This window comes from Canis lupus, chromosome 17, assembly GCF_011100685.1.
Source record: "Canis lupus familiaris isolate Mischka breed German Shepherd chromosome 17, alternate assembly UU_Cfam_GSD_1.0, whole genome shotgun sequence".
Classification (NCBI taxonomy): domain Eukaryota; kingdom Metazoa; phylum Chordata; class Mammalia; order Carnivora; family Canidae; genus Canis; species Canis lupus.
The window spans coordinates 7,981,731-7,995,642 of record NC_049238.1 but is presented as its reverse complement, the minus strand read 5'-3'; the positions used below and the strand labels follow the sequence as shown (position 1 = coordinate 7,995,642).

General features: G+C 33.5%; 1 protein-coding gene across 15 annotated transcripts in view; it reads left to right on the top strand.

Annotated features, from left to right (window-relative positions):
* Positions 1-13,912, top strand: part of ROCK2 (Rho associated coiled-coil containing protein kinase 2) — a 141,499-nt gene that overhangs the window by 89,403 nt on the left and 38,184 nt on the right. For 12 of the 15 annotated variants that reach the window (XR_005372093.1, XR_005372099.1, XR_005372098.1 and 9 more), the window contains exons 6-12: positions 4,920-5,064; positions 6,211-6,285; positions 7,454-7,592; positions 9,904-9,995; positions 10,808-10,967; positions 12,627-12,687; positions 13,292-13,303. Coding sequence is in view for 8 of the 15 variants with exons in the window: in XM_038560783.1 (XP_038416711.1) it covers positions 4,920-5,064; positions 6,211-6,285; positions 7,454-7,592; positions 9,904-9,995; positions 10,808-10,967; positions 12,627-12,687; positions 13,292-13,303 (684 nt within the window). In the remaining 7 variants the exon portion in view is untranslated. The remainder of the gene's footprint in view (positions 1-4,919; positions 5,065-6,210; positions 6,286-7,453; positions 7,593-9,903; positions 9,996-10,807; positions 10,968-12,626; positions 12,688-13,291; positions 13,304-13,912) is intronic. The other 3 variants (XM_038560784.1, XM_038560781.1, XM_038560779.1) reach the window with 2 other exon arrangements.

Below are 13,912 nucleotides of genomic sequence, written 5' to 3'. Positions count from 1 at the left end.
TTGTCATTAGTAGTCAACAGAAAGACTTCATCTAGTTATTTTATGATATTTTCCCCCTTTTCATTTCAGTCTCATTTTCTCTTTCCCTAATAGACAGCTACTGTCATGTTTTTACTATAAGCTCTTGCAGGCTATTAATTTAACGTACATGTGTATAAATTAGAAATAGTATAATAATATAGATGTCATTTTTTTTTTTTACTTCTTTTCACTCAACATTGTTTTGTATCTATTCTGATATATGTAAATTAGCTCATTCCATCACAGTGTTCCATAGGATTTATCTAGTAGTTTTACTTATTCCTCCTTGTGTTGGATTCCTAGGCCACATCAGCAACCTGCTACCAAGAGTACTGTGTTGAATGTAGTTAAACATTGATGTTGAATATCTTCAGACATGTCCCATGTGTGTTCAGACAAGGGTTTTCTCTAAATATACACTTATACGTGGGACTTCTGACTTAGAAGATACATAAGTAAAGTATTACTGACCTCCAGAATGGCTGTAAATGTTATAACCTCTTGTTAACAGTTGAGTGCATTAGAGATCGTGTCTCTCCATGTTCTTACTCAACTTTCCTATTATTCATTCTCTAAATCTTACCAATTCCATTGGTATAAGGTAATAGTTTTTTAAAATTTTATTTTATAATTAATGATGTCAAACTTTTTTCATATAATTGTTAGTCCTTTATCTCATAAATTACTTGTGTATCTTTTCACCTTTTTAAAACCAACTTGTTGATGTGCAGTTATTCCTTATATAATCTCAGTAGTGATTCCACAGATAATGCTCATGTTAGCTTTGCATTTGTGTCTGTTTGAACAGCAATTCTTAATTTTGATGTAAATATATATATTTTTTAAATACTGAAGTTGAAAGAAAGAAAGAAAGAAAGAAAGAAAGAAAGAAAGAAAGAAAGAAATGCTGTAGTTTAAAAAATGTTGTTTTACCCAAGACCTCTATTCTGTAAAACTAATGATGAGAACAACTATGTTGAAGAACAAAGGTTTTTTTTAATTAAAAGCTATAGTACATAGAATTTATAATTTTGTTATGTTAACTGTTAATGTGAATAGTACTATTGCAAGTTTCAAGTTCATCACATTATTGGCCTTGGTTTGATTATTGTTATGGTCTCAAAGCTGTTAGAAATGTTCTAGTCTTGTTCTCATTCATCTGCATATCGTAGAAGGGATCAGCAAACTGGAGTGCAGGGCCAGATCTGACCTGTGGCTTGGTTTTGTATAGCTCCTGTACTGAAAATGTCCATTTTTAAAAGATGGTTTAAGATATGTGCCCACAAGTCCTAAAGTACTTATTAAATATCACTAAAATATTTCCTGGCCTTTTATAGAAAAGTTTCCTAATCCTTTATCTACAATATAGACAGAGTTCTCAAATTACTTTTTAGCTCTTCTGGCTGTGAATAAATGCAAAAATAAAATACAACTAAAAATTATTACCTACAAGGACTAAAATAATTTGTTACTATTACATTTAATTAAGAGTACTGGTTTATGTCAGTAAGTTCTCTCATTAATAAATTGTGGTTTTATTTTAGTTTCCTAAATGCTGCTATTCTTTTTCTTTCTGAAAAAAATATGTAGATATGAGTGAGTGTCACAGTGTAGTATATTTACATATAAATGTGTCTCAGTGATAGCCTAGAAGTACTGCTATTTAAAATTGCTTGCTTAATTAGGTAAATAGAGTTTTGTCTTTGCTTGTCATTATGCATTTCATAGCCACCCTTACCACCTTTTTTTTTTTAAAAAAGATTTTATTTATTCATGAGAGACCAGAGAGAGAGAGAGAGACAGACAGACACAGAGACAGGCTTCATGCAGGGAGCCTGATGTGGGACTTGATCCTGGGACTCTAGGATCATGTCCTGGGCCGAAGACAGGTGCTCAACTACTGAGCCACCCAGGCGTCCCCACCTTTAACACCTTTTAGGGCACATTTTATATTACTATTTTAGGTTACCTTAAAATAATATAAAGTTTTATTCCTTAATATTCTAATGTATACTATTTGATTAAATTGAGGCTGTACTTCTTTTAAAGTGAATTGGTAAATTGTTAATGTTCTAACCCTTCTACAGGTGACACCAGGTTGTAAAATGGAGACATTTCTACTTGTGTTTCTGGAAAAAAAAAAACCTATTTTCTGCAAAATTATACATCGAAAAGAACTGGTTTATGGGAGCAATAGGGAAAGACCATTCAAAAACTATGAGCTTTTTAACCACAGCCCTAATAAAAGTAATAATTGTTACCCCAGGAGATAACTAGAATTACAGGCAGCTTTTTGTGCTTTGGGCACGGTATAGTGCAAATGGACAAGGACTTATAAACCAGTTGGACTGTTTTTTAGATAGAACAAAGAAGAAGCAGGACTTAGCACTAGCTGAGATTTTTATAAGGTGAAGGATATGCCTGTTTGAGAAAGGAGCCCCTACTGCTAGCCCCTGCATCCTTGATCATTAAAATGAACTGACTCCTGCCTGGGTAGCAGTCCAGTCAAGCGGAGGCTCCTAATGCTTCTCTGATAATTAAGAATTCCAGTTACAATTTTTTTTCCGCTTTCACAGGAAGCATTTAGAATAGTGTCTTTTGGACAACCTCAAGATTTATGATTGACCTGTTTTGTGTTTTCATTGAATCTCTCCGTTTATAATATTTTGCCCCTTATAAAACACCAGATATATTTTAGCAAATAAACATTTAATCTTAATCATTTAAAGTACCCATGAGGAAGCTTTTGAAGATGCTTACCTCTTTATGTTGCTCTCCTGTTAAAACCCTTCTGTAGATTTGTCATCTGTTGAGGAAAGTTCAAATTCCTTAGCTTGTCATATGATCCCTCTGTTTCACCCTCATTCTTTATCATTTGACCTTTTGTGCCATATGGTTCACGGGTCTCAAATTACATGTAGTTTTTATGCAATGAAATCAATTTCATGATTCTTGGACTTCAGATATATTGTTGAATACAGTTTTCTTGGCAGGTTTCTACTCATACCTTAAAACTCAGTGTAGAGCTTGCTTATCATGGCTCCATTGCTTATCATGGCATACCTTTAGATATGCCCTCTTTTTGGATCATTTTCTTATTTTTTAACACTATAAGTTGTTGAAGACTTACTTGTCTTCTATTTTTATCTGTCCCAGCTTTGGAATCAGCCACTTCTCCAAGAAACATTTTTTTTTAAAGGTTTTTTTTTTTTTAAGGGTTTTTTTTGTTTGTTTGTTTGTTTTTTAAGATTTTTATTTATTTCCTTGACAGAGAGAGAGCATGAGTGGGCAGGGTGGGAAGGCAACAGAGGAAGAAACAGACTCCCTCCCAAGGCAGGAGCCTGACACAGGGCTCTATTTCAGGACTCTGTCCCAGGACCCTGAGATCATGACTTGAGCCAAAGGCAGACAGACACTCAACCAACTGAGCCACCCAGGTGCCCCCAGAGTTCTTTTATTCAAGAATGGTATTTAGAAATCAGTATTTGAACACTAGATATGCTTATTGCTCCTCAAGTACCATTATTTCTAGGCCTTGTCAGCAGACACATGTATCATGAATCTACTATATGTGCTAGTCCATTTGCACACACATGTTCATGTTTAGTTTTGTACTTACCTGTTTGTATATATAGGGTATTAAAAATCATGAGTTCATACTGATACTTCTAATTCTTGTCCTATACCACAGGGTTCATTCTAGTCTTCTTCCTTTTTTTGGTAATTTCTTTTGTAGTTAGTGAGAAATCTGGATCTCATTATCTACAGTATATTTACTTGTTCAACTGTAGGGGACACACAAAATTATTTCAGAGTTAACATTTTTTTTTCTTAATAACTGTTTGGGGACATCTGGGTGACTCTGTGGTTGAGCATCTATCTGCCTTTGGCTTAGGGTGTGATCCCTGTCCAGGGATAGAGCCCCAAGATTGAGCTGCATCTGGCTCCCTGCGAGGAACCTGCTTCTCCTTGTATGTCCTGGCCTCTCTCTGTGTCTCTCATGAATAAATAAATAAATATCTTTGATTAAAAAAATAATAACTGTTGGTTTATCCAGCCTCCAAACTAGGCTCTCTGTAATCTTAATTACAATTTCTTTATTTTTTTATTTTTATTTTTTATTTTTTTTAAGATTTTATTTATTTATTCATAGAGACAGAGAGAGAGAGGCAGAGACACAGGTAGAGGAGAAGCAGGCACCATACAGAGAGCCTGACGTGGGACTCCATCCCGGGTCTCCAGGATCACGCCCTGGGCTGCAGGCGGCGCTAAACCGATGCGCCACCAGGGCTGCCCTCTTTTTTTTTTTTTAAAGATTTTCTTTATTTATTCATGAGAGACAGAGAGAGAGAGACACAGGCAGAGACACAGGCAGAGGGAGAAGCAGGCTCCATGCAGGGAGCCCAGCAAGGGACTCTATCCGGGGTCTCCAGGATCAGGCCCTGGGCAGGAGGCGGTGCTAAACTGCTGAGCCACTCAGGCTGCCCAATTACAGTTTCTTTTGAAAACAATTTTTCCTTTCTCTCTAATTCTTTCCCCAGATCACTACTTTTAAGATCACATTTTGTACTTCCCTTGCAACTACTTAGTAGTGTAAGAAAGAAACAAAAGATGTTGATTTGTTTGGAATTCCTGTGGAGTTTACCACTTTTTCCTTCTTCCATTGATGAAGCCTTCTGTATTTTAGAGTTGAAAAATTATCCCTGATTTCTTGTAATCTGGACACTTTAAGGCACTTCGTAATACACTTATCTCCAGTCCTCCCAAAGTTATCAGCAATGAAGTTCTTTTGGTAGCAATTTGTAGTTACTGTTTATATGGTAATAAATGAATTAGTTGCATTTATATGTGTATGTTTTTACATGCAACTGTTTTTCTTTATCTTTGCTTTTTACCAGACAGGCATGGTGCATTGTGATACAGCAGTTGGAACACCTGATTATATTTCACCTGAGGTTCTCAAATCACAAGGGGGTGATGGTTACTATGGGCGAGAATGTGATTGGTGGTCGGTGGGTGTTTTCCTTTTTGAGATGCTGGTGGGTAAGTAAATATTTTAACTAGTTCTTTTTTCAAAATCTATCTCTCATAACATTAGTTTTACACCAAGAATTTGAGAATATAAGGAAATTAGTTGTGTCCCATGAAAGAAGTAGGTATTTTTAAAACTTTGAATTAGTTGTATCATATATGACAGATTATTAACTGGAAAATTAAAGCCAAGTTGTACTGGCACAGTAATTTAGTGGAATATAAAAGGAATAAAAGTATATTGATAGGAAACAATCCTTCAGTAGGCCTTTTTGTATGAAGAAAATGTTAGAGCAAGAAGCAAGTTTACTAAAAAAAAAAAAAAAAAAAAAGGAAGCAAGTTTACTGGTGCTGTGGGCCTCTAAGACTTTCTTGATCAATCGTGTTTGTTGTAAATATTTAAGTATAAGGCTGTTAATATTTGTTCCAATAATAGAGAACTAAAAGTATTCTTTAGTTTTTGTAATTACATTATATAATTGACTTTTGTCAACTGTATTTCTTCTGTTTATTACTTGCATTTACATATGGTTTTCATTCTAGTAAAATAAATCATAGTTTTTGACCATTTGATTATTGGTAAAAGTATTCTATAATTGTATTTCATTATCAAAAAACTCAGAAGCAAATTTAACAGTTTCTTTTACTTTGCGCAAATCAAAATTTGAAAGATTCAGGTATTTCAAAACTTTTCTTTACGTAATAGATTTTATTCTTAAGATTTCCCTTTCCTAAGTTATGAGGTCACAAAAATATCTTCTGGCTAAGGAAGCCAATGACTGAATCATCTGGCTTGGGAATGAGGACAGATATAGCCAAATCTGTTTTCTGAGGCAAGTGTGATAAGGCTAATAACATTATATGAAACAACTTTAAAGTTGAAAATTATTTTTAGAAATTGGAGAATTTATTTTCTAGAGGAGGACCCTAAAAAAATTAGTAGTGGAAAATCTGTAAAATCTGTATGATTATTATTATTATTTCTTTAAAAAAACCCAGAACTTTCTGGTATATTTAAATAATAATTAGTCATGGAATGTTTTTGTGGCATAAATTGCCTTCTCTTGGTGACCATTTTGTGTATGTAGTATTGATCTTGTTATGCTTAAACTGAAGACATAGTATGACCTACGTTGTTTTGGGCCTTTATTTTTGTAGTGCATCTCTATATGCAGGCTGTGTTCCAGGTAGCTCCATTCTCCCCGCCTCTGGCCCAATCTGATGATACATTAGGTATATCTTTTGCAATCTTCTTAAAGTAGAATATAGTCTATAATTTGCCTAGACTCTCCAGGAATTTAGAAAATAATAATATTTGGAGAAAGTCACATAGCTCCTTTGAAGGAACCATTTAAATTCCTGCTACTGTTTCCAACTCTTGAGTTGAATTTAATGACTTTGAATGACACTAATTTACAGTATTCTGAGCCTAATCTGGTGCTTGCTCAGGTTGGTTAGCACTGGACTTCATTTAAAAGCTCTACTGCAGTTAAAAATGGCACTAGAAAAATCTTGAGTTCAAAGCACTCCTTTGCCCTCTTTGAAGACAAACAGAAACTACCTGAACACCCCTTTTGAAATTTTTGGATTGTCTGATTTGAGAAATTCTGGTTTGTACTAAGGTAACTTATAGTTGAGTCATACTGGCAGGGCCTTTAATTCTTTTGGCTTTTAGAGGAGTAGTGGCCAAGATGGTGCCTTCAGCTTTTTCTGTCTTTATTTACATTTCACTGCCTCTTTATCTTAGCCATTAGTTTGCAAGAACACTGCATTTGGGAGACCATTTATGCCATTTTCAATTCTAGCTATGTGTCATCTTTGGCAAATCACATGTGAAATAATAGGTCTGGTCTAACTCTTAGAGCTTTACTGTCCAGTTTATCATGATAAAAATGGTTTATGTCTGTACAGTCCCATATGGTGGGCACTGGCCACACTGAGCTCTTGAAATGTGGCTAGTGTGACTAAAGAACTGAAATTTTTATTTTATTTAATTTTAAATTGCCACGTGTAGCTAGAGAGTAATCTCAAAAAAGAGATTGATCCAGCTCAAGCATTAGAGGACTCTGATCTATCTGATCCTACTTAGTATTAGTAATCTTTTTATTTAATTATCCAGTGAGTTATTTCATTTCCCATTGTAAAAGCAACAACAAATTCTAGAGTTAGCATTGATTTTATTTTGCTTTTAAGAGTTGATAGTTCATTGGTATGGTTAAAATTTAAATACATTCACATTCTTGGTATGTTCTGATGTGTTTGGACTGAGACTCCTGGCCCATAGATTACTTGTTCTTCCATGCATGTGACAAATTTAAACCTAACATATTTAAATAATAGTTGAAAAGTGTTTAATTTGCATTCTCTGTTACACTCAGTGTCTTCTTTCTTGGAATTTTAGGGGATACTCCATTTTATGCAGATTCACTTGTAGGAACTTATAGCAAAATTATGGATCATAAAAACTCACTGTGTTTCCCTGAAGATGCAGAAATTTCTAAACATGCGAAGAATCTCATTTGCGCCTTCTTAACAGATAGGTAATATACATTGAATTTCTTTGTAGAGAGCCTTTAACTTTTAAATTTGTAGAAATGAAAGCATAGCTTTTATTTACATATGAAATCTCTTTCTCTCTATCCAAATTGCTTTTAATTCTGGATTAGCCATTTCCTACTGGTAGGCCTGGTGTTGGGTTACTCTCGTCATTATGGGTGTGCAACCCCATTGTAATCTAACTCTAAGCCTACCTTCATGGCTACAAAGAAAAAATAGAACTTGGTAAGATAATGCATTTGAGAGAAATAAAACTTGTATTATTCACATTTTATCCTTTGAAGTGATTAAGCCACCTGACTCTTACTGTACAACTTTTGAGAGACGAGTGTTTTGTGCAGATACATACTTGACAGGTTATAATCTCAAAAACTATTTGTATTTGACTTGGGAGTGCCTCCTTCCCAGCCCTTTTTTTTTTTGCATTTGAATATGAGTAATCTGCCTTGGAAATTCTATATTTGTTAAAACAAAATAGGTAAACAACACTGAAATCTGCCTCAAAAAGGGAAGATAGGAAACTCTTTGGAGTTTCTTCCTTGGCCTTTCTATTTAGTTCTTTCAGATTTGTGATAAGAATCAATCTGTCAAAGGACCAACCTTTATAAGGGGGTGTTATGCACCACAGTCCAAACTTTATTCACCAGCATTATGATTTTAGGGAAATAATTTTTCTTTTTGGAGAAGTTTTACTTATCCATAAATAACAGCATCAGGTCAGATTGATAATGAGGGCATTTCTAGCTCGAAAGTGCTATGATTTCTAGCTCGAAAGTGCTATGCTAACAGACCATATTGTTTATCAGCCAGTTGCTGTCAAAGCAGTACTACATTGACTATTCTCATGCATTTATATCTTGCATACATTCTGTAGGAAAAAGTCTTAAAAGTGGAATTCTAGGATACACACTTTAAAATTGAGTTGGTGTAGCAGAATTGACCTGTAGAGTAGCTACAGCAGGATATATTTCTATTGATGACAGTTACTTTCCTTATTCTCCTCAAACTGAATATCATGATTTTTTTTTCCATTTGAAGCAAGAAAAGTTATTGCTATTTTTTTCTCATTAGAGAGGTTAATCATTTTGTTTATCAACTATAAGATTTGTTAATTACGTGATTAACAAACAGTCCATGCTGATAAACAGTAAATTCTGTATAATGTTTGATTTGGGACTAAATGGATTAATAAGGATGACCATAATTGGTGCTGAAAGGTAAAATATAAAACAGGACATAGCACGTGTTAATAAAAGGAGTACCTACCATTCATGAAAGATTTGCCTTAGCAATTTATTGGGGTGGTGGTACAGTCTAAAGAATGATTGTAGGTAGAGAAAAGATATTTGGAAAAGAATTTAATGCCATCATTATGGCTAGTAGTACTTCCCTCTAAAGTTTATAGGTTTTTCTGTTTATATTTAATATGGCTCCAAGGGCATGTAAAAAATGCTTTTTATTTCTATAAAATCTTCATTGAAAACTCAGAGAATGAAATTGTTAATATTTTTCTTGTATTCAGAATGATAATTTTAGTATAAATGTAGGGATAACAATTATCAGAGTAAAGATAGATAGTTTCTAACAATATATAGTTCTTTTTAAGAATAGATCTTAATTAAAACATTTAAAAGAATTTTTTATTAAAGATTTTTAAAAAGATTTTTAAAAATTTATTTGAAAGAGATTTAATAAATATTTTATTAAAGACTTTTAAAAATTATTTATTTGAGAGAGAAAACATAGGAGCAGTAGTGGGGATAGAGAGAATTGGACTCTGCCCTGAGTATGGAGCCTGATGCTGGGTTCATTCTCATGACCCTGAGATCATGACCTGAGCCAAACCAAGAGACAGATGATGCTCAGCCGACTGAACCATCCAGGTGCCCCAGAAGAGACTTTTAAGATAACACTTTTATTGGGGGGACTTCAAATAAGTCTTCTGTGTCTGAAGTTAACACTGTCCATTTTACATCCTGGAGCTGGTCATGCGGTTTTGGCACACACAAGTGAATATTTTTATTTGAAAGTCTCATGTGTACTTTTGCTTGATATAAACTACAGATGGAAATACATTTCACTTTTCATAGCATTTACTATACTTTATAGTCCTTTTAATCTAGGGAGATCATATATTGTAAAATTAGCATTGCTTGTTTTTTAGAAAGATCTAAGCAGAAACTTTTAATAATGATATCTGAAAATCATTTGTGATTTTGATACCCAAGATATGAATTTATTTTTTTCATTTTTTCATAATCTTTTTATAATACAGTCTTTAATTGCATTGTTTAGGGAGGTACGACTTGGGAGAAATGGGGTAGAAGAAATCAAACAGCATCCTTTCTTTAAGAATGATCAATGGAATTGGGATAACATAAGAGAGAGTAAGTCAGTAAATTGAAATATTTCCATTCCATCATGTTTCAAATCTCAGAAATTGATTACTCTTTTGAATTATTAATCATGTTTGATACACTTAATGCTAACCAATTTTAAATTGGTTAAATTTATTTCATATTTTTCTGTGGCAGTGTTTATGATTAAATGTTCCTCAGTGTATCTTAAACTAATTTGTATTCATTAGCAATACTTTTTAATACTTCTATAATAATCAGATTTCTTAATTTGTCCAGTTTTTTATGGATCTCAATAATTTTCAGAATGGGGGAAATACCCCTTAATTTGAATATGTTTGAGTTAATAAATCAGTAATTAATATTTATGTAGACCATACTTTGGTGAATACTAGGATAAGCATAATAATTCATTTTCACCTTATGTGTATTTGTGTATTTGACATTAATTCATTTTGAGAGTAGGAAATATTAACTTAAAGAATTTAAAAAGCCAAAGACTAAAGAATGTGTGTGCAAGTTATTGTTGCTTGCAGTTTGTATACCTAGAATGATAGCATATTACTCTCCTTGTGTAATTGATTTATCTATACTTAAAACTGTTGTAATATAGTAATAAAATACTTGAATAAAATTTTAATTTTTTGAAATGAAAGAATGTAAAACATATTACCAAAATTTTTTATAGTAAATCATAATGTTATTAATTATATATTATTACTGTATAATGTTTGGTATTAATACATATTATTAATAATATGTAATTGATATAAAACAAAATCTGGATGGTTAATGTGTATTTTGATTATGAAGAAAATTATCCATTTCTTTTCTTTTAACAGCGGCAGCTCCTGTAGTACCAGAACTCAGCAGTGACATAGACAGCAGCAATTTTGATGACATCGAAGATGATAAAGGAGATGTAGAAACTTTTCCAATTCCTAAAGCTTTTGTGGGAAATCAGCTGCCTTTTATAGGATTTACCTACTATAGAGAAAATCTGTACGTGACTTGTTAGATTTTTATTGTTTTCAGTATTTAGCTGTAAAGAGTTATCTTACCGTGTGAGAAGAAAAAGTGTTAATTTGTTTTAAACTTTTGAGTTTTTAAAAAAAGACTGTCAGAAGTTTTCATTTAATTCCATTTTTTGGAAAGATTTTATTTATATTTATTTGTCAGAGAGAGAGGACAAGCTGGGGGAGTGGCAGGCAGAGGGAGAAGCAGACTCTCCACTGAGCAGGGAGCCTGACTTGGGGCTCAATCCCAGGACTCCAAGAACGTGACCTGAGCCTAAGGCAGAGAAGCTTAACTGACTGAGACACCCAGGCGCCGCTAATTACATTATTTCTGAATGTTACGCATTTACAAATGTATGCAAGGCATTGTTCTATATTCTTTGTAGGGACAGAGAGTAAGACTAAATGCCTGCATTTGAAGGAGTTTATCAACTAATGAGGGATGTGAAAGAATAATACAGTCATAATGAAGGGTAGAAAGTGATATTTACCTTAAGAAAGGTCCCAAAATATCTGAAATAAAAGGAACATCTCTGGTGAGGGTAAGGAGTCAGGTAAGACCTCAGGGAAGAGGTGGTATTTGTAAGCTACGAAAGGGTTTTCAGTGGCCAGTGGCCAAGACGTGGGGAGGTTAGGTAAGAGCTGTGAGAAGATGAACAAGGGAAGCATATTGGCACACATATGGAGCAGAGTAGTGTGGTCTAGCAGGGCTCAAACATAAGATGCATATTACTGTATTACATCATGTGGGGGACCTAATGATGATTTCAAGTTTCTTGCCTGTAATCCCTACATGTAGCACAGCGCCTGGCACAAGGCCAATAAATACTGGTTGCAGTGAGTAAAAGATTAAAAACTGTGTTGGAGTTGGAGTTCAGAGGAAGAATAAAGCAGCAGATGATGATTGTTGTGTGCTATACTGAGGGACTTTTGACTTTGACAGGCAGTGAGGAGTGAGGCATTAAAGACATTTGAGAAACATATATTTGAGAAACTTCTGGTACTTCCATAATGGTAGGGATGATCAACTATTTTGATTTGCCCAGGACTGGGGGGCTTCCTAGGATATGGCAAGGGACTTTGATGCTGAAACTAAGAAGATCTCTAGCAAGCCAGGATAAGTTAACCACCCTGCTAATGATAGTATTCTAAAAACTATTGTAATGTTCACTAAAATGCCTGGAGAAACTAAAGTATTTTTATAGGCAGCGAGGAAGGACCTTACAGTTAAAGAGAGAAATTGACAATTAAATAGAAGTGATTTATGGACTAAGGCCTGGGAATCGAGATGTCATCTTTGAAAAGGAGGAATGGTATCCTTTTTCTAGAAGATTTCTAGATAAAATAGTTACGGGAACTCAAAATGAGATGAAAAGGGGCAAAGGATAGCCCATTTAGTAACTCCAATCTCAACAATATTAAAGACGAGAACATCCAATGAGTGGGGAGCAAAAAAAAAAAGTGCAGCATTTTGTTATTGAGAATGATAAATGTGTAGAGGGGAAAACATTGCTTCATTTAAAATATGTTGAAGTGAAAAAGAGAAATCTTTGTGGTTGGAATTTAATTCTGAGAAGAATTTGGGGCTATTAGAAAATGGATTAGGATGACATGCAAAGGATTTATTTCCTGCCTTTTCTTCTAGGTTATTAAGTGAGTCTTCATCTTGTAGAGAAAATGATTCATTACAATCAAGGAAAAATGAAGTATGTATAGATTTTTACTACTCTATTTTAGTCACATGTTCAACTAATTTTAGTAATACCCATGTGTTTAAAAGTTCATTTGATATTACTTTTTGAATCAATAGATGTCATTCTTTGTTGTAATACAATTTATAGGACATTGTAATGATTCATTTATTTGACAGTTATTATTGTGTTAAGATACAGTAGCTAGAGAATTATACATCGCTTTAGGCTTAGTTTTAGTAGCAAAGTGATGGAATAGGTTTATAAACAACTATAACATCAGAAACTTTTGTAATCTTAGTACTCTAAAATACTATAGATAATAAGGTATAAGGGTACGGAAACAGTAGAGGAAATAATATTTTGAGTGTTTCGGAATGAATTTAGATAAATGGTGTTTTTATTGAACTATTACAGTATTTTATGGCCTCTGTAATTTGTAACTGTTCAAAAGTAAATCATATACACACATACACATTAATAAGGATGCTAAACATTTTTCTCCTTAAAATTTATAGAAAGTAAAAGAGTTGGTTAGATAATTCTGGTATGATTTATTTTAGGAATTTTATAAAGAATACAAGCATTTTAAATTTTTGTTTTGTTTTGTTTTAAATAGGAAAGTCAAGAGGTATGTTGATGTCACATATGTTGAAAACTGAGAAAAGCACATCACTCTAGCAATTTTTTGATATAGCCATTTTCCACCTAGCATTTGGAATGCTACATCTGCCCGAGAGAGAAGTTTCCAACCTTTTTTCTACCAAGTATTTCTTTCATTATTGCCCTTATGGATCTATTGTTTAAATATGTATTATGTAATTTTCTTAGTTTTATTTATCAAGGATATATAACTGATTAGCATGTGAAAACTAGTGTGGTCAAATTATACTAAGGCAGTAGCAGCCAAAAGCAATTAAACTTGACTTGTTCATTGGCCTGTATATTCTTATTAGGGAAAAATAATATTTTTTGCTTAAGATACATAAAATATTTAAGAAACCATGGGGAACCTTATCACTAGAAAGAATAATGGAAAGAATGTTGGCCTTGGAATCTAATAGACTTGGATTGATTTTTGGGATAGCCACTTATTAGCTAAGGAATCTTGGCCCAGTTATTCACCTTTTTTGAATTACATTTTCTTTATTGAGTAGGTACAACACTACCATGTTCTTAGGGTCATTGTTAGGATTAATGAGACAACATTTGTAAAGTGCCTGCCACAATCCCCTAAGGC